General features: G+C 39.9%; 1 protein-coding gene across 6 annotated transcripts in view; it reads right to left on the reverse strand.

The window, feature by feature from the left end:
* The window catches only part of GTDC1 (glycosyltransferase like domain containing 1), a 151,836-nt gene that overhangs the window by 118,632 nt on the left and 13,141 nt on the right, over positions 1-20,063 (reverse strand). For all 6 annotated transcript variants that reach the window (XM_054278550.1, XM_054278549.1, XM_054278554.1 and 3 more), the window contains exon 2: positions 2,393-2,603. In XM_054278550.1, the coding sequence (XP_054134525.1) occupies positions 2,393-2,574 (182 nt within the window). In that variant the 5' untranslated portion in view covers positions 2,575-2,603. The remainder of the gene's footprint in view (positions 1-2,392; positions 2,604-20,063) is intronic.

A 20,063-nucleotide genomic window follows, 5' to 3' on the forward strand; every position in this document is an offset into this window, starting at 1 on the left:
TGGATAGAACTCTAAATCCTTTAAAACATATCTACACTGCTTCTCTAAAATACATCTAAATCAGACTCAACAGCATCATTATTACTTCTCACACACACCAGGATCTTGAAATAAAGTACAGTTTGAACATAAAGATTTAGTTAAGGCAGCTCCGTTATCACAAGTGTTTGCACTTGAAATATCCGTGACCTTTCTGCACTACTAAATATACAAATAAAAACAAGGTATTTACGAAATGTCACATTTATGGAAAGCACTTATAAAACAAAGGGGTTTTTTTCTGTAAATAATATCAGTATTATAAGTAATGCAAATTTGGTATTTTCCACGACCCCAGAAGAAGGCTGAAATATTTAAATGTGCAATTCTAAACACGCAGTATTGCCAGTTTAGAATGGAATTTTGTCTTTCAAACTGCTACCTGATCTTCAGTGGTTATTAGAAAGCTTAGAAATAACAGGATTAAAATTAATTTTAATCAATGTGTTTTCTAATAGGAGAGTAGTCATCCTTACTAGGTTGCATGTGATGCACCCATACTTTCAATTTAATAAAATAATCGAAACATTCAATTACAAAACAAGCATTAAAAATGTGCAAGTAAAGTAGAAGGTACCTCTAATCAGTTTTCCTCTCACCAGCCATATCAGCCCTTGATCCTAAAATTTTATGCTGCATGCGAGGACAAGGTACAAATTCTATTTTAACCATTGCATCTTTGTCAACTTTGACTGTTTGGTTCCCTCTGCTCCAACCCGAACAGCACCAGCAAAGAAAACGCTTTCCTCTCCTTAAGATGCTCCATTGGTTAGATCAGATTTATTTGCTGTCAGTAAAGGTTGTATTTGCACATAAGTCTATGACAGATTGCAAGTTTATTAACTTCAAGTGAGTTTTCAGGCTGCTGGGTTGAGGTTTTTTTGTTGGGTTGTTGGGTTTTTTGTGGGATTTTGCTTTTTTTGGGGTTTTTTTTTGTCAGCGCTCCCTCCCCCTTTCCCCAAGATGTGGGTTACTTGACAAATTGGAGTTAAGTTATCTTAGGTCAATGTAACTGTAAGTTAAACTAATGAAGTGTATGTCTATGAGTGATGTCTGATTAGTTTAATGCAGTTAGTGCTGGACAGCTTGGGCTGCTGACCTTGAAGGAACACAGATAACATTGTGATGCGTTGGAGGATGTGGTTGTGATACAAGACAAATTTACATAACAGTTTGTCATGTACACTCCTCCAAAACAAAACTGTTGCAAAAAGAAAGCAAGAGGAAACTAAATGCCTCGCACAAGACAAAACGGGGAAAATTAATTATAACGTTTGGCTTGAGGTGGGAGATTATTTTAAATGGGAGCCAAAAGCAGGCACAGGAAAGGTGTACATTTACACAATATGTGCTCCAAGATGGCTTAGACATTGTGCTGGGTAACACTGAGCAAATGCAGCCTTCTACAGCACAAATCTACTCTTGAAAAATAATATTCCTTTCTCAGGAAGCACCTACTCTCTCACAGTAAAAAATACCAGATCCAGTTCTGAACTGTGACTCGTTGGCACATCATTCAGGTGTGCTCAGAGTCCTCATGAAGCTCATTCTGCAGCTACTTGTGCTAAAAGAACCGTGTGCATGAACAGCCTCCCCCCATGAAGGTGCAGAGTCCCCACACAATGTTCTGCATGCTGTGAGCAAAGCTCTATCTCACTGCTCCAGACAATCACCTCGCCACATCTCATCTGATCAGGTAGGCCAAGCAAAACTGCTGGGTTTAGAGACATCTTGGCTCTGGAGGGGCTGATTCTCACCATGTGATAGCTATCTTGTCGACCTAAATCACTCGTTTTTATCAGCCCAGGTTCTAGCTGATGGAAATTTGCTACTTACATAAATGTATAATTGACACCCACAGCTGCTGGCACGTTACTGAACTGGACCATCATTAAGATAAAACTGCTCCCTTAATCCTCCAGGTCAGCCTGAGCAGGACACTGATAAATCAGATTTGCTAATAGATACATGGGAGGGCACGTGAGGAAGCTTGCAGTGTTCACATCTATGCCATCTCTCAGCCTAATCTGTGAAGCACAGTTTAAACCTTTCAGAATGACTGAGCTCACATGATAAATTTCAAATAAGAGATACACATACACATATAGACATCAGGCACCCAGATATTGAGAGACTCTCACGGACTGGAGACGCAAGAAAAAACAGTCCTGGAAATTCTAAATAAAACATGTAATTTCTCAGTTATACCCAAGAAGAAAAACCTGTGCTGCCCACTGCAAGCCCCTAATTGCTCTCACATACACCCTTGCATACACACAGGAGTGAGTTCAAGAGACCTGGTTGAAGGCATCTGCATAATTTGAGTTTAGAAACTATTCAATCCCATGGTTACCTGTAATTAGAACTTGTTGGCACTGTTTGCATGAAATAAAGAGCAGAAGTCCGTGCCTTCCAATGCCACTTCTTGGCTGGGAGTGTGCAGAGGACACAATCTTCTTGTAGCTCTTCCTGGAGAAGATCCATCAACTGTTTGTGGGAGCCACCATAAAAGGGTTCAATGAGAAGGACACTCATTTTCCAAGTACTTCAGAACTGCCTGAAACCTGAAAATGAAAATAGACAAGTATTTTACTTTAGAAATATATCTTTATTGTTACTACTTAAAATTATATTAGAAGAAGAAGAAATATACTGCAAGGCCTTGTAATATATCCTTAATATTATATTAATGAGTCTGCTTCAGAAAAGGCAACTTAGAAATTATGACAACTAGATTATTTTGACCTTTAAAAGATACTGTCTGTAAACTTTACATGAATGAAAATGTGCAAGACTTAGGAACACACTGTATTTTGAATTTATGGGCTTGTTTTCAATCCAATATTTAAAAACAGCTTTACTTTACACACTAACTCCCTAATACGGTCAATTATTCCATAACTTAGAATGTAGGTTATTCATTCATTCTCCTTTTCCTGGTGGCAGAGAAAAATAAAGAGCAATTCAAACATGCTTCAGCCAGAACAGTTCCCAGTAATAGTGATTTGGGTAAGAGACTTAAAGGCAGAGAGCAGCTTGGGGAGATGCCGTCGGGGCATTCCCCAGGACACCCTCCTGCATTGCTGGGAGCTGGGATCACAACCCCAGCAACAACAGGAGATGTAAACCACCCTATTTCTTCTGAGTTCTCCAAAGTGGGTGGAAGAGAACACTAGAGGAGGCTCAAGGAAGCTCTGAGACAAAAAGCCACAGAGCTGCTGACAAACAGGATGCAGAACGTGCTGCCCAAAGCGAGGGGACAGATGAAAAGCGGGTGACGATTGCTCATCGCCCTCATGAGTCACGGCCCTGGGCTACTCAAAAGCTGCTTTCCACATGCTTCGAGCAAAGCCACCACACACAACAGCTGAAAGCAAAACCCTGAAAGGTGTTCACCATCCACAAACACCTCTCTGATGGCTTCCCTCTCAACACTCCCTAAGAATGATGGACTCCTTGCTAAACTCAGTTACTCCAGACTCGTGTTTGACAATGTACATTGCAAGACCGTACACCCATTTCCTGGCCTGCAATTTCTAGTGGTTTCGGACTGTAATCCTTATCTTACCAAAACCTCTGGTGACAAGAATTGAGAATTCAACGGAGAACTATATACTGCCCTGAAAATCTCAATCATCATCTCACCCATAGTTGAGAAACTTAGTTTGATTCAAGATCAAGTTAAAAGCATTATGTATTCTGTAATCAGAGGGCAGAAAACAAACAAAAAGCCTTTTTAAATGCACTGTGGCTATCAAAAGATCAGCTAACCAGCAACAAAAATCCAAACACTGAATCAATTTAATTGGGAGACAAAACATAATAAATCTTTAGGTTTATTTTTTGTTGTTGGCCCACCATGGAGCCAGGCAAAATGGTGATGGAGAGCTTCTGGGTCACCATGGAACAATCAGCAAAAGAAAAAACATTCCATGCTCCAACTTTCTTGTCCTAATCCAGCCTGGATTCAGGTTATCATTTGCTCTATTATTCACTCCTCCATAATATTTGAAATAAATTACTTGTTTTAACAAATGCGTTCTTTGCAAACCAAAAGGAAAGCCATCTGGAAGCAGATACTTCACTCCATTTTGGAGCTTGCTTCTTTTCAGGTAGCAAAGCAGTTTCTGATCTCTTTTCCACTGACCTAATTTCAAAAAAATCACACTTTTGAGATCACTGACGTTTTCTGAATTTACAATGATGTAACCAAAATCATACTCTCTCCTCCAAAGCCCTTTTGGAGCCTGCAGGGTAATAACTGCTATAAAAACACAAGCTGTGGCTTAGAATCTGCACTATTCACCTAAAGAACAATTTGTAATTAATCATGCTATGCTTGTCATCAAATGCCACTGAAAATTTAATTCAAGGGACTAAAGGGAAGCGTTTTATAAATTCAGTCCCTAAAAACGGGGTGTGTGAAAAGTTGGTAAATGCCACTGAGTCAGTCACTCGGGGAGGCTTGCAACTAATTTACAAATCATTAGCAGTATCACTAATAAAGCAATTTGTTCATGAAGCATCTGATCAGATCACACTTCACCAGACTAGTTCTGAAACTGGTTTTATCACCAGGTTCAGCTGAACCCACACTGTGCTCTTTGGTTTTATTTTGCACCAGTTTTCACTGTACATCCCTCACGGGAACAGAGAATGACTGTACATGCTGACGGTAAGAGATTGCTTAGTCCTCGTGTTTCCTCCTGCTTAAAGACCCTGACATTTACTTCATTATTCTGCATTTACCTACCTTTAGATCTATTAGGGGAACTGCAGTACACAAGCATTACTATACAATAAACTCCCTTTGGCTATTTACATTGGGAAACTGGGTTGAATCGTGGATGTGTCGCGGAGTGGGTGTTAAGATAGCTCTTGATATGTAATTCTTCACAATAACACTCATAGACCCCGTGGCAGCAGCCCATGAGGGTGACAATCAGCAATGACACATTTTTTTTTCAGAGACGACCTAAAGCTCAAAGGTTTTCTTACAAAACTCACTCGCTCCAAAAAAATGTAGGTACTGCTTATGGAAATCCTCACTAGCACTTGTAGGATTCTGTTGTTGTGTGATCTCTGTACATTACCAGCAATATACACCAAATTCAATTCAGAAAAAATGTTATAATGTTATTTAAGAAGCAGTATATGGTTTATTTTATTCCTTTTTGTCATTTGTTTTTTCAAAATAAGATGCTACCTACATAAGATACTACTAAAGGATAATGGCAGTACAATATTTGTCACATTCACTTCAGGGCTTGAGTTAGATGAAGCAACTTAAAAGTCAATAAATCTTCTGTTTTTAAAAGATACACTGATAATGCTAAGGAAATTATATTACATATAACTAATAATTTCTTCTACTTAGAAAGACACAGAGGAGGTAGGACACGGTCGTTTGGCTCATATTTCACCCACATGACTTCCAGTTTTGTTCACATACAAAAATAACAGCTATTATTTTTGCTTTATTTCCCTTGACCCAGCCAAGTTAAGGTAAATATGTACCATAAACTCCTCAGAGGTCTCCAAAAGACACAGCTGATAAATGGCCTGAGAACATTCACCGTATCTGATGGAATGCAATCCTCAATTAAATATAAATCACTCCAGGTATTCTTTTCCCCATTTCAAAGAAAACAACAAATATTAGAAAAACAGAACTGCTTCCCCTTTCTCATTACAGTATTTCCTCTCTGGAGCCAGCAATCCTGGGTGTTCCTCAACCCCATCCACACGGCTGCAGGATCCTTTCCTTTGAAAATTTCCTACTCTGTCTTTACCATACAGAGCAGCACATTCCTCAGGATACACATTACACATCTGAAGAAAAAAAAAACCCCTTCAAAGTGGTAACAGTGTCCAAATGACATGACTAATACAGAGGTATATAGAAATACTGAGAAGTGTAGGTGGGTAATTAGGTGCTGTCTCAAAGCCAGAAGCTCACGGTGACATTGAGCCAGGACTTTTGTCACTTGCTGCAGCTCTACCCCACACTGAAACATGGCAAGTGATGGAGCCCCTGAAAGAGCCACTGCTGTTTGAACCAGTAATTTCCTTTTAAAAGGAAGTCTGAGTACTGCACAGAGTAATAAATAAAAATTATCTTTAAAGGCATGGAAGGATTAACTGTTCAACCAGACACAAAACCACGGCTTCTTTTTAAATTCCAGGTGAATGCCAACTTAGGTATTTTTGTTAACCAACCTAGGCAGAGAAAACCCATCATTTTCCACAATTTATTAAAGAACACACATTCACTCTTATATGCAGAAGTGTGGTTTCACAAACATCAGCACAGCTCACATCAGGAAGCCATAATTAGCTCTGTTCATTGACGTACTCAGACAACATAAATTACAGACCACGTCTAAATATCTGTCCAACAAAACAGCTGAGGAACCATCCAAACCCAAAGGAATAATTGTTAATATATTCCACAGGTAGAGATCTGCTATTAGTTACAGGAAATAAGGTATATGGTTTCAGTAATGATTGTTTTAACCGTCACAGTCCCACACATATGAGAAATTTATTCCGCCGCCGTATCCGAGCACACGTGGTTCAGAGTGTCGTAACTCAACCCACTGCAAAACCCACCAGGTACAACCTGTGGACATCAACATACTTGAACCTTTCATGGTTTCACATAAGCTCTCTGTGATGGCTGAGACAGGCAAAAAATTCCCATGTTCCACATTGCAATAAAATGTGATTTTCCAAAGGACTTTTGAGAGTCCTTACCTTTCCTCCTCTGTCCCTTCTCCTTCCCATCCCTACCTGAAATGGGAATGTGCTGTAAATACACACCCAGAAATTGAAAGAGCTTGCACTGCCCTCCCACTCACGACAGTGACTCACCGAAACCCCAAAGCTGTACCTTAAACACAATCACATCTCAAGGTTTAACCAAAATTTAACTTGTATTTAGATCACCCAAAAGTACCAGTTCTGAGGTTTGTCATTACTAAACTGCATAAGCGAGAATGACAATTTATCTTTTATATAAACCAACTGGAAAAAGCAAGAAAACCTCCACTTCTTTTGAGAATGTGGTAGACCAAAACTGTTCACCTGTATTTGGATGGCTGAGCAGCAGTAACATTAATTTACTGGTGACACCCATAAACCACAGTCTGGACTATGTACACAGCCTGAGAGCTGCAAACACCTACAGAATACCAAAATTTACCATTACCTGGAGGCAGCAAGGAATGAAACCTGCATGGATTTCCTGGCCTGCTTTGGTTTCACTAAAATACCACATCTCATATTTACTGTACTTATGATCCACACATACAAGGGCATGGAGTGACAGAACAAGGAGAATGGCTTTAAACTGAAGGAAGATGGGTTTACATTAGAAACTGAGAGGAAATCCTTCCCTGTCATGGTGGAGAGGCCCTGGCACAGGGTGTCCAGAGAAGCTGTGGCTGCCCCTGGATCCCTGGAAGTGTCCAAGGCCAGGCTGGATGGGGCTTGGAGCACCCTGGGACAGTGGAAGGTGTCCCTGCCCATGGAAGAGGGTGGCACTGGATGAGGTTTAAGGTCCTTTCTGACCCAAACCCTTCTGTAATTCTATGATGCAATCAGAATTGCAAACAACATAATTTTTTAAAGAATTGGTTTGATCTTAATCGAATTGTAAGGACTTCCACGTTCAGTTCTTATGTCTGTGTTTTCAACCCTGAGATGGAGCAGCAGGAATTGGAAGTCAAGATTTTTAAGATGTCCCATGGCTATGAATCCAGAGACACCCTGACATAAGAGACAGTTAAGGCTCCTTTTGGAGTTTATGCATTTAGAAAGTAACATGCTGTAAAATCTGCACACTACCCTGTGAATGCTAAGTTAACAATATTGCTATAAATCCTTAGGAAAAAGATGTTAATGCATATGCAGTGTACGCATTTTAAAACTCAGAACTTAAACTGTTTTACTATTTTATCTAAGCAAAGGCACTAATGACCTTCATAATTTTCTGTTGTAAATTAAATTTGGGGGTTTTTTCCAGCTACAGAAAAGCAAAAAAAATTTAATCCCCAGAATTTTCTTTTTACCTTCCTCCCTAACACAGTCTGAGACTATCATAAATACTCTGCATCAATACTTCTAGCCATCCTCAATCAACATCTTTGAAGATCTTAATCTATACTGAATAAATTATTGCAATTTATACTTTTTTTCCAGTGGAGAAAGACATCTGTGCATCACATTTATGGTTAACTCAAAACCACAACAGTCAAAGTTACCTCTGTGGGGAAGCCTCCATGCCCCCATGGAGCACAGCACTCCAAAGATATATTTCAGGGAAATTTCCCTGACTGATGTGCTGATCCCTCAGTACACTTGGAACGGCAATTACAACATGCAACTTGCTTTCTTTGTGTCTAATTGACCTCCTAAATTGTATGCATGGGACTAAATACTACTCAGGACAGGGCATGAGGGATACTCAGTACTCTGTAAACTACCCTCACAAATTCAGTTTTACAAGGGCAAATTAAGCATTGTTAATATTTAATTAGGATAAAATTTTCCTCCAAAGAAAAGCAAGATAGAAGGGGAAAAGACACAGAAAAGGTGTGATGGAGAACCAGGGCCATCCTCTGCCAGGAAAACAACCACAGTCACCACCACCCATCACCAACAAACCAAATTAACTCTTCCACAGGCTTTGTTCCTCTGTCTCCTCCCTTTAATGATCCAAATAGATTTATAGAAGTTGACATGAGTATGCTGCAGAGCAGAAGATACTAAATAATTATCTTCACAAAAAGTTTTACATTATTTTGAGGAGCTCTTCCACCACTAACAGGATTTTTTAAAACAAGGTAAAATAAAAAAAATACAGCTCTAATATGAGAGTATAACCTCATATGAGAGTATGCCAGGTTTGCAATTGGATCTGAAAGAAAATTAGTTATTCTGATTTAACAGTTAATTATAAGCTCCCATTTGCCATGTAATTCAGAAGCCTGGAAAAATGAAAACTGATTTTAACAGACTGCTAAAGTTGTTAAATGATATGTTGGCTTTATCCAACTTCTTTGCAGTGTGTTTACAGCACATGAAAGATCAACACAGTTTACAGGACTCAACATTTCCAGTGCTGCACCTATGACTATAAATTTGATAGCACTGATGATGCTGAAGGCTTACATTAGGTTTAAATAGATGAAGGATCCTTGATTTAGAGTATCTCCGAGAGGAGAGGGAACTAATAGGTGTGGTAATGGGAGATGTAGCACTATTTTTAAACTTGACAGGAGACATATTAGTTGCTAGTTCCCTATTATAGAAAAAGTCCAAGTCTGGTAATAATTGGCTGGCATTTTGAAATTCCTCCGATTTATTAGGAATATGATGAGAAATGTGCTCCACACGCTCTGAGCTTCAGACCAGTTTCTGTACAGAAGGTAAGAACTACAATGTACATTCATGACCAGTTTAAAGAGCATATGTATTCATTTTTAAAAAGTCACAAATATTTTAACTAATTTTATTTGAAAGTCACAGTCTACAGTGCATATTAGCCAATTGATTAAAAGACAAAGCATTTGCTAGAAGCCATCATCAGTCACTCTGTGAGGTAATAAAAATTAACCCACATCAAAAAGTTGATTTGTTTTCCTCAGCAAATTTGAAGTAGCAAAATAATAAATGAAGACCAAATCACTCTTGTGTCAACAGAAGTTGGGATTGAGGAATTAAACTGCTCTTATAAAAAAGCTGGAATTGCAAGAGTTAATTTCAACATTAGGCTTGGTAGCCTGAGATGTTTGGCAGCAACACTTGAGTGGGCACAAGCCAGATTTCTTTTGCAGTCAGAAAGTATCCCTTGAATATGTGATGAAAGGATCTGCTTCTTCAGTCACACCTTGAGTCCACGGAAAGGATGCAATGAGATCCACTGTCAAATGGAGTTCAGCTGTGAAATCAGGGAGGGGACCCAAACACAGGAGCAATTTGCAGGGCAGGTGGCCAGAAAGCCAACTCTGTCCTGAGCTGCATCCAAAGCCATGGGGGCAGCAGGTCGAGGGAGGGGATGCTGCCCCTCTGCTCCCGTGAGATCCCAACTGCAGAGCTGCATCCAATGCTGGTGTCCCCAGTGCAAGAGAGATGTGGGCTTGGTAAAGCCAGGCTGGGAGAGCTGGGGGTGCTCACCTGGAGGAGAGAAGGGAGAGCTCAGAGCCCCTGCCAGAGCCTAAAGGGGCTCCAGGAGAGCTGGAGATGGACTGGGGACAAGGGATGGAGGAACAGGACCCAGGGAATGGCTTCACACTGAGAGGGTTAGATAAGATATGACGACAAAATTCTTCCCGGTGAGGGCCTGACACGGGGTGCTCAGAGAAGCTGTGGCTGCCCTGGATCCCTGGAAGTGTCCAAGGCTGCGTTGGACAGGGCTTGGAGCAGCCTGGGATGGTGGAATATGCCCTGCTCACCCTCAGGAGGTGGGAACACGATGAGCTTTAAGGTCCCTTCCAACCCAAACCATTCTGTGATGCAAAGCTCACGAGATATTTCAGTAAAATTACTTCAAAATTTACTTCCATCATGATGGAAAATGGAGCTCAAAAGGGGAGCCAAATGTACCTGCCATGTTTTCCCACCTTAAGACCTGCAACTAAAGGAATGTAAAAAGGGCAATCATGAGGATTTTGCCAACCTATTAAATCCTTAATCAAGGGAAGAGAATAAATGATCAAGTTATTGATTGTTTATGATATGCAACATTTAAGTACTGGATCCCTGCAGCAGTGTGGGCATGATCCTCTAAGTAACTTCAAGGCTGAAATGTTACTTGTACAAAAAAGCCCTCAGTTTTAAATATTAATACTAAAATTCAACAAATGAAATTTTCTGGTCTTTCACTTGCCCAACTCTTTTCAGCTCAGGAGAGAGCTGAACCAGGGCTTTATGCTCTGAAGCCATAAGAACAGAAATACCACTCATTAACTTCTGAGCAGCCAGCACCACATTAGGGCTTTTGGAAACCCCTCAAAAGCTCTCAATAGCAAACATCACACAATACTGAATGAGGGCTTCATACAGCACTAAACATTTTTCCATGTTAACAATATTTATATCTTATTTCCAACTTGACGTGCAGATGACATGTTACCCACACCAATTTATAAATCCAGCACAATAGGAGTTGCCAATTTGATTTAGTGGAGGAGCAACCTGTTTCCTGTAAATAATTTCCCTAGCAGGCTTTGACTAAGCCCTCTGAAAGGGCTCTAGAAATATTAAAGGCTCCAGTTTCTGGCCAAAATGCTTTCTGACAGCTCACTGCAAGTGTTCCCCAGCATCTCTGCTGACCCAAGAATAGCAAATTTAATGACTTAAGTCACTTGTTTCTATCCTCTTGTGTGCAGAGCTTGCAAATTACTTCAAGGATTGGCTTAAAGCAACGAAGAAAAGCGTATTCATACATTTTATTTTACTTCACAAGTATCAGAAAGTTAAGGGGTCTGCCTCCTCCACTGGGAAGTATCTATGGATACACACATTGCAGAAAGCTGAAAAACACTGACACGAGTTAAATAAACATGTCTGGTATCATCTGCCAATTGAAATGGTGAGCATTGCAGGAAATATTTGTTTTCCATGAATAAAAGCGATACACAAGCATCTCAAAACAATCTGTTTTGGAAGGTTATTTTGGTTGTTTTGTAAACAAGTTTAGGTTCTGAGCTGATGTTTTCAAAACAGATACTGCAAAGCGAATAAATATTCATGTCTGGGGGAGACCCTAACAGACATGAAACAAGTGCGTGGCCCTTTTTAACAGTGCCACAGATAAAGCAAGGCAAGGACACTCAGAGAGGACATCAAGATGTAAATTTTTTCCTTGAAGTTTCTCAGATGGCTGAAAAGTGCCATTAAAATCATCATGCTCAAAAAAGCCTGGGCCTTAAAAACTTGGCTTTTATTGCACATAAGAAAATCTGGCTACAACCCACAAACAGCACTGTAGTCTTTAACAAAAAGAATTAAAAACAGGGATTTTTTTTTTTTAATTCGACTTCATTATAAATCATGAATGTATCAGTACAACTCACTTGGGTTTTCAGCTTTAGGGTCACTGTCTGAAAATCATTTACTGTGCTTGAGCAACTGGCCACACTCACAAAACTTTTCTTCAAAACCTGAAAATCCTTATCAAAATAAAACATACTGCTCAACAAAACCAAAATTAGGCTGTCACTTACCAGCTCCTTCCACTTGTACCAGCACAGAACCTGGAACACTCCTCCCACACACTGGTACAACACTAAGAATCACCGAATAGTTTGGGTTTGAAGAGACCTTAAAGGTTATCTTGTTCCAAGCCTGCAGGCAAGGACACCTTACACCAGGGCAGACAGCTCCACACCCCACCCAGCCTGGCCTTGGACACTTCCAGCATTGGGAGGTCAGGAACATTAAGTATGGTTTATAATGGCCATGACTACAGGGGAGCAGAGAACAAAACATATTCACTGCAGGGCTCAGAGCTCAAGGAACTATTTTAAGGTCATTACTGGAAGATCCAAACTATTTAAAGTTTAGCTGGCTATTAGTAGGTGCTCTTGCTGACACTGCTGATAAAAATCCCAGAAATACCATTACAAGGCAACGCAAGAAACCGCTCACACCTCACACACGCAAGGTCTGTGCTTAATATTCCCACTTCTTCATTTCAAAGCCACAAATATCACAGCCTTTGCCAGCAAGTTAAAGATCTGTTCTGACTCCTACTAAAGGCATCAGGACTGTGCAGTTACTCTGGCCATTGGGAAATTTTTGGCAATACCCCCAGTTAAGCATTCACAGCAGCCATAAGCAGCTCTTGCAGGCCTGGAGAGCAAGAGCATATGGACAGTTTGGGAAAACCTCTGGAATCAGGGCAGTGTTACATCAAAACAGTGTTCCACGGGTAGTCAGGCTCACAGCAATGCTACAGCTGAAGCTTCTGGTTATTTTCCATGTACCTGGACCTGTTTGAGTGGATCCAAAGGAGTTCATGAGGATGCTCCAAGGGGTGGAGCCCCACAGCTCTGGAGCCAGGCTGGGAGAGCTGGTGGTGTTCACCTGGAGAAGAGAAGGCTCCAGGGAGAGCTCAGAGCCCCTTTTGGTGCCTCAAAGGCCTTCAGGAGAGATAGAAACGTTCTTGGGACATGGGCTTGGAGGGATAGGACACAGGGAATCGCTTTAAACTGAAGAGTAAGGTTAGACTAGAGATTTGGAGTGCTTTTGTTACAGAGATGACATTAAACCTGTATTTAAATCACCTATTTATGCTGTGGTTTTCAAAAATCACTTTCATTCAATGGATCTGAAGCCAAGAGAGATGTAACACAGGCCTTAGATCAGCATCATTCACTCTGTACTTTCTGAATATTTTCAGATCCCATTTTCCCATCAGTGTTTAAGCAGAGACTAATCCCAAAAAGCTTTATAAGTAGTAGATACTTGAAGGTGCTTATGAAACTGATTTAGCCCCACATTTAAGGCAGAAATAAATCTGGAAGACACTCTCTCCCCTTTGACCACCAAAGATAAAATAAAATTATGAGGGAGAGGAAAGGAGAGGAAGGAAAATAATAAGTTCCCTTCAGAAAATATATAAGTGGAAAAAAACTCAGATGGGGTACCCAAAATAAGCAATACCATGCAAATGCTCTGAGAAAAGGGAATTATTTCCACCTATCTGCATTGATCACACACACACACTTGCTTCCACTGACAAGAACATAATCCAAACTCTGCCTGTTCATCTCAAAGTGGTTATGAAGCCATGTGTGAGGTGCATTCAACATCCTCTAAGATGAACAGAATCTGTTTTGCATGCCAATATCCTTGGAGAGAGCAATATTCATGCAAGATGATTCAAGCTACTCTTCAGAGCTGCAGCACTCTGCCTCCCCATTGAAGCTCTGAATGAGCATGGGCAAGAGAGATCCATAAACCATTTTTCCTAGAGTCTATAGACAGTTGGTTTCTTAACACTCACGGAAACAACATCTTGGGCATTAACAGAATGACTTAGAAAAAAAGTCTGCTTTTTCTCTTTAGAGCTGAGTTTCTTTTCAAGCTGTGTAACACCACTTGATATTTAGTTTAGCTACTCAACCAAGCATCAGCCTTCAATGTATCCAAGGTGCAGAATGGTTGACTAACACAGACCATTTCACTTGTTCGGGCTTATTTACAAATACCACTTACATACTGCTGGCATTTATAATGACACCTGGGATGTTGCTGACACACCACTACGTTTGTAAAGTTGGAGCCTACAGGCACAGTGGATTCTAAGAAACGTGCTGGGGAATACACACAGCGTTTCCTTTGACTGTTACTAGAATGGTTACTTTGACTATATCTTATCTGAATAGGGAAAAAAGCTTCAGAAACAAGCTTTAGCAAGGTTAATCCCCCACTGATTCTCTTATCACTCAACACTATTTCACTCAATTACTTTTGTCAATGATTTTCTCAAAAAATTGCCTCCTGACCATATTATAGGGTTGCTTAAATTATACTGCAGAGACCCATTCATGCATACACAGAACTTCATGTGTTTCTTACTACTGTTGCCTACTGACCTGTTATTCCAAAGCCCACAGCCTCTAAATACCACACTTCAGTCCTAGAAACCTTGACACAGTGTTTGATGACAGAGAAATACTTGGTGTGGTTTTGTATATGTATAGCCAGACTAGAAGGCATTTACCATACAGCGGAAGCAAAAATGGAATATAGATGATTAATTCAACTTTGCAAAGCCAAAGGAGTCCTAATCTGTATGAACATGTCCCAAGCTTTTAAGTGTCCATAGCCAGCTTGGATGGGGCTTGGAGCAACCTGGGATAGTGAAAGGTGTCCCTGCCCATGGCAAGGGGTTGCAACTACATCACTTTTAAGGTCCCTCGCAACCTAAACCATATTATGATTCTAAAACAAAACAAAACGCTGTGTATAAGCTCAAATTACTAGCAATTTGTAAGAAAAAGCTTGGATTCTTACACACAACTAATAATATAACTTCTAACCAAACATTGTCAATTGTTCTGTCTAAATATGCTTGAAACAACAAACTGCAATTATTCTATCTCCTCCCTCCAACCCCAAAATCATACTACACCTTCTGCCTGGGGTTTTCCCATTATTAACAACAAGAGGTTTAATTTATCTGCTTTTATCCAAAAATGTTGAAGAGCTTAACAAACATTAATTAAACCTCGCAACACTCCTGTGAGGTAGGCAGGTATTGTTATCTCTGCTTTACAGATGAGAAAACCTGAATTAAAAATTGTGATTTGCACTGTTTCCCAACAGTAGTTTTACAGTAAAATCAAGTTGCAGAAGAAAGGAGCAGTGACTTGTATGCCCCTATTCCCAACCACCACAATATACATTCTCTTTCAAACCAGAAGGACTTGACACTTTGCCACACGTGAGAAAAATATTCTGAAAAACAGCATTAATTTATCATTAGCATCATCCCTTCTAAGAAAATACAGACCAATACATCTTTCACCCAGATTGTACTTCCATTATTTCATTATGAAAACGAGACCAAATTGTATCCTCTTCATCTGGATAGCTCATGAATTCCATCTTCAAAAGGAAAATCCACACTTCTTGAAACCATATGAATTGTTTCTCAAAAAAACTGAATCCCTGATTTCCTCTTTTCACTTATGTTTCTTAACAATTCCCAAGTTCTTCCCTACTCTCTTGGCTTCTTTTCATTACTTCATGTTGCACTTTCCTTTCCTTAACCCTACATCACCTTTCTCTTCTTCTTTAATTTTTTTAATGATAAAACAGTGGATTTACTTACAAACAGCACATCAGCTACTACTAGATGGGTCACATACCAATTTTTCCTGTCTCAAACTAGTCTCACTTCCAACCTGCGTATGAACAAATCCTCCATCTGACAGTCCACAAAATCAAACACTCTTCTCTTTGCCCATTCTGCCATATTCCTCATTAGAAAACCTCCAGTTTGAATACAGTCATTTCTTCAGTGTTTCAGAAGCAAAAGCTTCACAGTTCTCTTCCTTTATTTTACCTGTCTAATTGCCAGTTTCACTTTCCTGTCTATTTCCACAAATTTAACAAATCTGTCCTCTGTAAAAGTGGCCATCTCTGATGTAGGTGGCACAACAAATGTTTCTGAATGGACACAGAGACAACCAAAGTGATAGAAACTTACATTAAAATACAAGTTGATAAAAGTTTTTTTGACAAAACAACTATAAAATGTTTTTGAAGTCATATGATTTTTCTGTGACTTGATTTATCTTATTATAGAATCAGCATGAAAAGTTAAATTAGACCTTTTTTTTCAAACCACACAAGCTAGCACATCTTGTTTGTACTGCTTGCTCTAATGAAGTGAGCCTACACTTGCCAGTGCACAGTAAAAATAGGTAGCTCTGCTATTCATATGCACTGCAAGCAGCATCTTGCAGGCTCTGAGAACTCGTTCTCATCATACGGAGGCTGCAATAAATGTTCAGCCACTGTTTTCTCCTTCAGCTCTCAAAATTACAGCTGGATTCTTTAAGCATTACATGTGATTTCTTGCACTTTAAAGCTTCTGAACTACTTGAATTGCAAGACGCAGAAGCTCTGCCCACAGACGCTTTCTTGCTCCCACTTATTTCATGCTACAGCCAGAAAAGTACCAAATGCTACTTGTTCATGGGATTGGCTGGTCAATGGACACACCATCCCCGCAGCTGAGCGGGATCTGTATCTGCCTCTGCAGCACAAAAAACCCCATCTACTCCTTTTTCATCACCCCTTAAAGGTGACCCTTCAGAAGAACGTGCCATTCAAAGTATTTTATCCTGGCAGCCTGAGAGAGCTGGGGGTGTTAAACCTTGGGAGGAAAAGGCTCAGGAGAGAGCTCAGAGCCCCTTCCAGTACTTAGAGGGGCTCCAAGAGATCTGGAGAGGGACCTGGGGCAAGGGATGGAGGGACAACGGCTTCTCATGGACAGAAGGCAGGGTTAGATGGGATACTGGGAAGGAATTCCTCCCTGTGAGGGTGAGGAGACCCCAGCACAGGGTGCCCAGAGCAGCTGTGGCTGCCCCTGGATCCCTGGAAGTGTCCAAGGCCAGGTTGGATAAGGCTTAGAGCACCCAGGGATAGTGGGAGGTGTCCCTGCCCATGGCAGAGTGCTGGAAAAGGATGTCCCTTCCAAACCAAACCATTCTGTGATTCTCTAGGTCTCGGAGCATAAAAAACCAGTTTAAAGAAAATTACTATTTTCCAACAGCTTTCTGCTGTTTAGTTACCGGCACATTATTTAAATTCACAAATTTTACATTATTTCAGAACAAGTACAGAAATAAATATGCTATTTGTTACTATTTGTTTCCATTTTCAGATGACTTGCTAAAATTTTCTCAATTTCTGCATGTAGAAAAGTCAGGCATTATTTAACCTCTGCAGGCACAAAAAGTTGCATTTTTTTCTTTTTAATATCCACTAAGGTAACCATTCCTCTGCATTCAGCCACTGAGAGAACAATCTGAAATCCTGCAAAAACTTCAGATATGCAGCAGAGATCAGCAAGTCTCATCATGAGAGGCTTCTCAGCACATTAATCTCACTCTCCACTACTGTCATTTACTTCTTGCTTGATTCCCAATGTTTTGGCTTTTCTTTTTTTTTTTTTAATTTTGGTGGATTCTTATCTGCAAAGTCACACAAACTGCCACAGAGCAAACACTCTCCAATGCTTAAAATCAGGTTAGAACCCACAGAAAATTAGTTTCGGTGAGACTCCTACTCTTTTGTGTTCTCCTCTTTAGATATATCAACCCTATCAGCATTCTAAAAAGTCACTTTTCCCAAACAGTTTATGGTGAAAGAATAGAAGATAAAACTGCTTCTGAAAGTCTCTAACAATGAATTTTTTAACTCTTTATTACGTAAAAAACCCATTTGCCTCCATAATAAATGCTTGGTGAGGAATATAATAAATTACCCCTCCCTGTGGTGTATGAAAATCTGGAGTGAAGCTTGGTTCTGCTCTTCTGAAGCCCCTCACTGGGCACCGCCAGACCAGAGCTCGAGCACGAGGTTCTTGGGCATCAGAGCAACACTGGGAACATCAGACGCCGAAGCGTGTGTAGGTGTATTAGCAGTCCTACCATCCATCTGTCAGAAATCTTCGATGTTCCTGCACATCACCCACTGGCAGAGCTGTCTGCCAAGCAAAAATATTATGAAATGTTCATTATATCCTCAAATCTCCCCCCCTTCCCGAGGAGGAAATGGAAAAACCTGTCTCTCCACACACACAGGCTTCGCATTCGTTACCAAGAAACGGTGAAAGACTTTCAAATTCACCCAGAAAGAAAATCTACCAAGAGACCGGGACTGTGAATTTAGATTTATTTGAGCAAACTTTACTTACCAGAGGATATGCTGACTTTTAGTTCACATATATCTCATTTTTAAGGTACGTTAAAGACAGAGTTTACAATTAACTGAACAGACAGCGTACAAAAGGCTTTTAGAACTACACCATATGGTCGAGGGAAAGGAACAATCTGGACTATCCACATTTCAATCTGCAGGCTTGTCCACCTCTATAACACGTTGTATTGCTGTAATAAAATATTAAGATAGAATTTTAAAAGTGAAAATATCTATCTTTTGCACTACCAGGGAGCAAGGCATCTTACAGTCTAGCGCATTTAATAAATATTTTAACTTTTATGATTTTGGCTTGCTGAATCAGATATAGTCAATAAAATTCCCAATTCATTTTAAACTCTAGTTCCAGAAGGATATGGGTGGGTATTCATCTTATGCTTCAGGGAAATAAAAAATACCAGTTTATACGGGGTATACTGGCAGCAGTTAACGTAACAGATGACACATTCTTGGAAATTAAATAAAAGCAGAAAGAAAATACCCATTGTTGCTCAGTGAAGGACTAATCACATGGTCACAGCTGGAACCAGTGTAAATCATTCATTAATAAAATTCTGTTGTAGTAGTCACTTTTTTCTGCTTTTCAAATGCCAATAGAAAAAAAGACCTCTTTCAATTCTTTGCAGAATGAGACACAAGTATTTCATAGTAACTATTAAACTTAATAAATCTTTTCAGGAAAAAAAATATCTGCAAGGAAGCCATTGTTGTCACCAAGGAAAAATATAAATACTCCTCTATTCTACATATAATCCCAGAACACAGTCCAAGGAGATATTTGCTGCACTCTGTACTGGCCTGAATTCTGCTCACACAGAATCGAAATCTTGAGGAAAAAAAAAATCACCTGAAGCCTTTGTAAGGCACATTTTAAAATGTAAAGAATATAAATGCAGCCTTATGGGTCAGATCCCTCAATGCGAACTAGAAGGCTGCACTAGATGAAATGCAGACGCTCCAGAGAGATCATGCAATACTCAAGTATTCCATGATTACATACTCTTGGATATAGGTATCACAGGCTCACAGCCAACTCTGGCCTGAGCAGGAGGCTGGGCTAGGTGGCCTCCAAAGAACAATCCCAATCTGAATTACCCTATGATCCCATCTTCTTTCACATTACAGATTTCTCTCTTGAGCTGTGACACTTATTTTCTCTTTAAAATATATATCTGCATATAAAAACTATTTCAAGTTTTGTGTTTCATTGCCCCCAATAGCAGGAAAAATCATCACATAACCTGTACTACTTTGTAGGTAACAAGTTATGAAATCACAAAAATCAGATCAGACACTGCAATCATTTTGAAAGCAACCTTCTGGTATCTAAATTCTGGTATATTCAGTGTCCTACTCACAATACCACAGGATAAGAGGCCCGTTTTTCTAATTCTTTCAAAGAAACTACAGAGAACAGGAAATACAAAGTATGCCATTTGATGCTTTAAACTGCCACAATATAAATTAAAGAGGATAGGTTTTCCTCCACTCCAAAAGAAAAAAAATCAAAACCACCCCACTCCTCATCATCTGGTACAAACACGGCAAGAAGAGAGCAT

This window comes from Melozone crissalis, unplaced genomic scaffold, assembly GCF_028551555.1.
Source record: "Melozone crissalis strain CALT ecotype California unplaced genomic scaffold, PUWL_Pcris_2 ptg000023l_1, whole genome shotgun sequence".
In the NCBI taxonomy this organism is placed as follows: domain Eukaryota; kingdom Metazoa; phylum Chordata; class Aves; order Passeriformes; family Passerellidae; genus Melozone; species Melozone crissalis.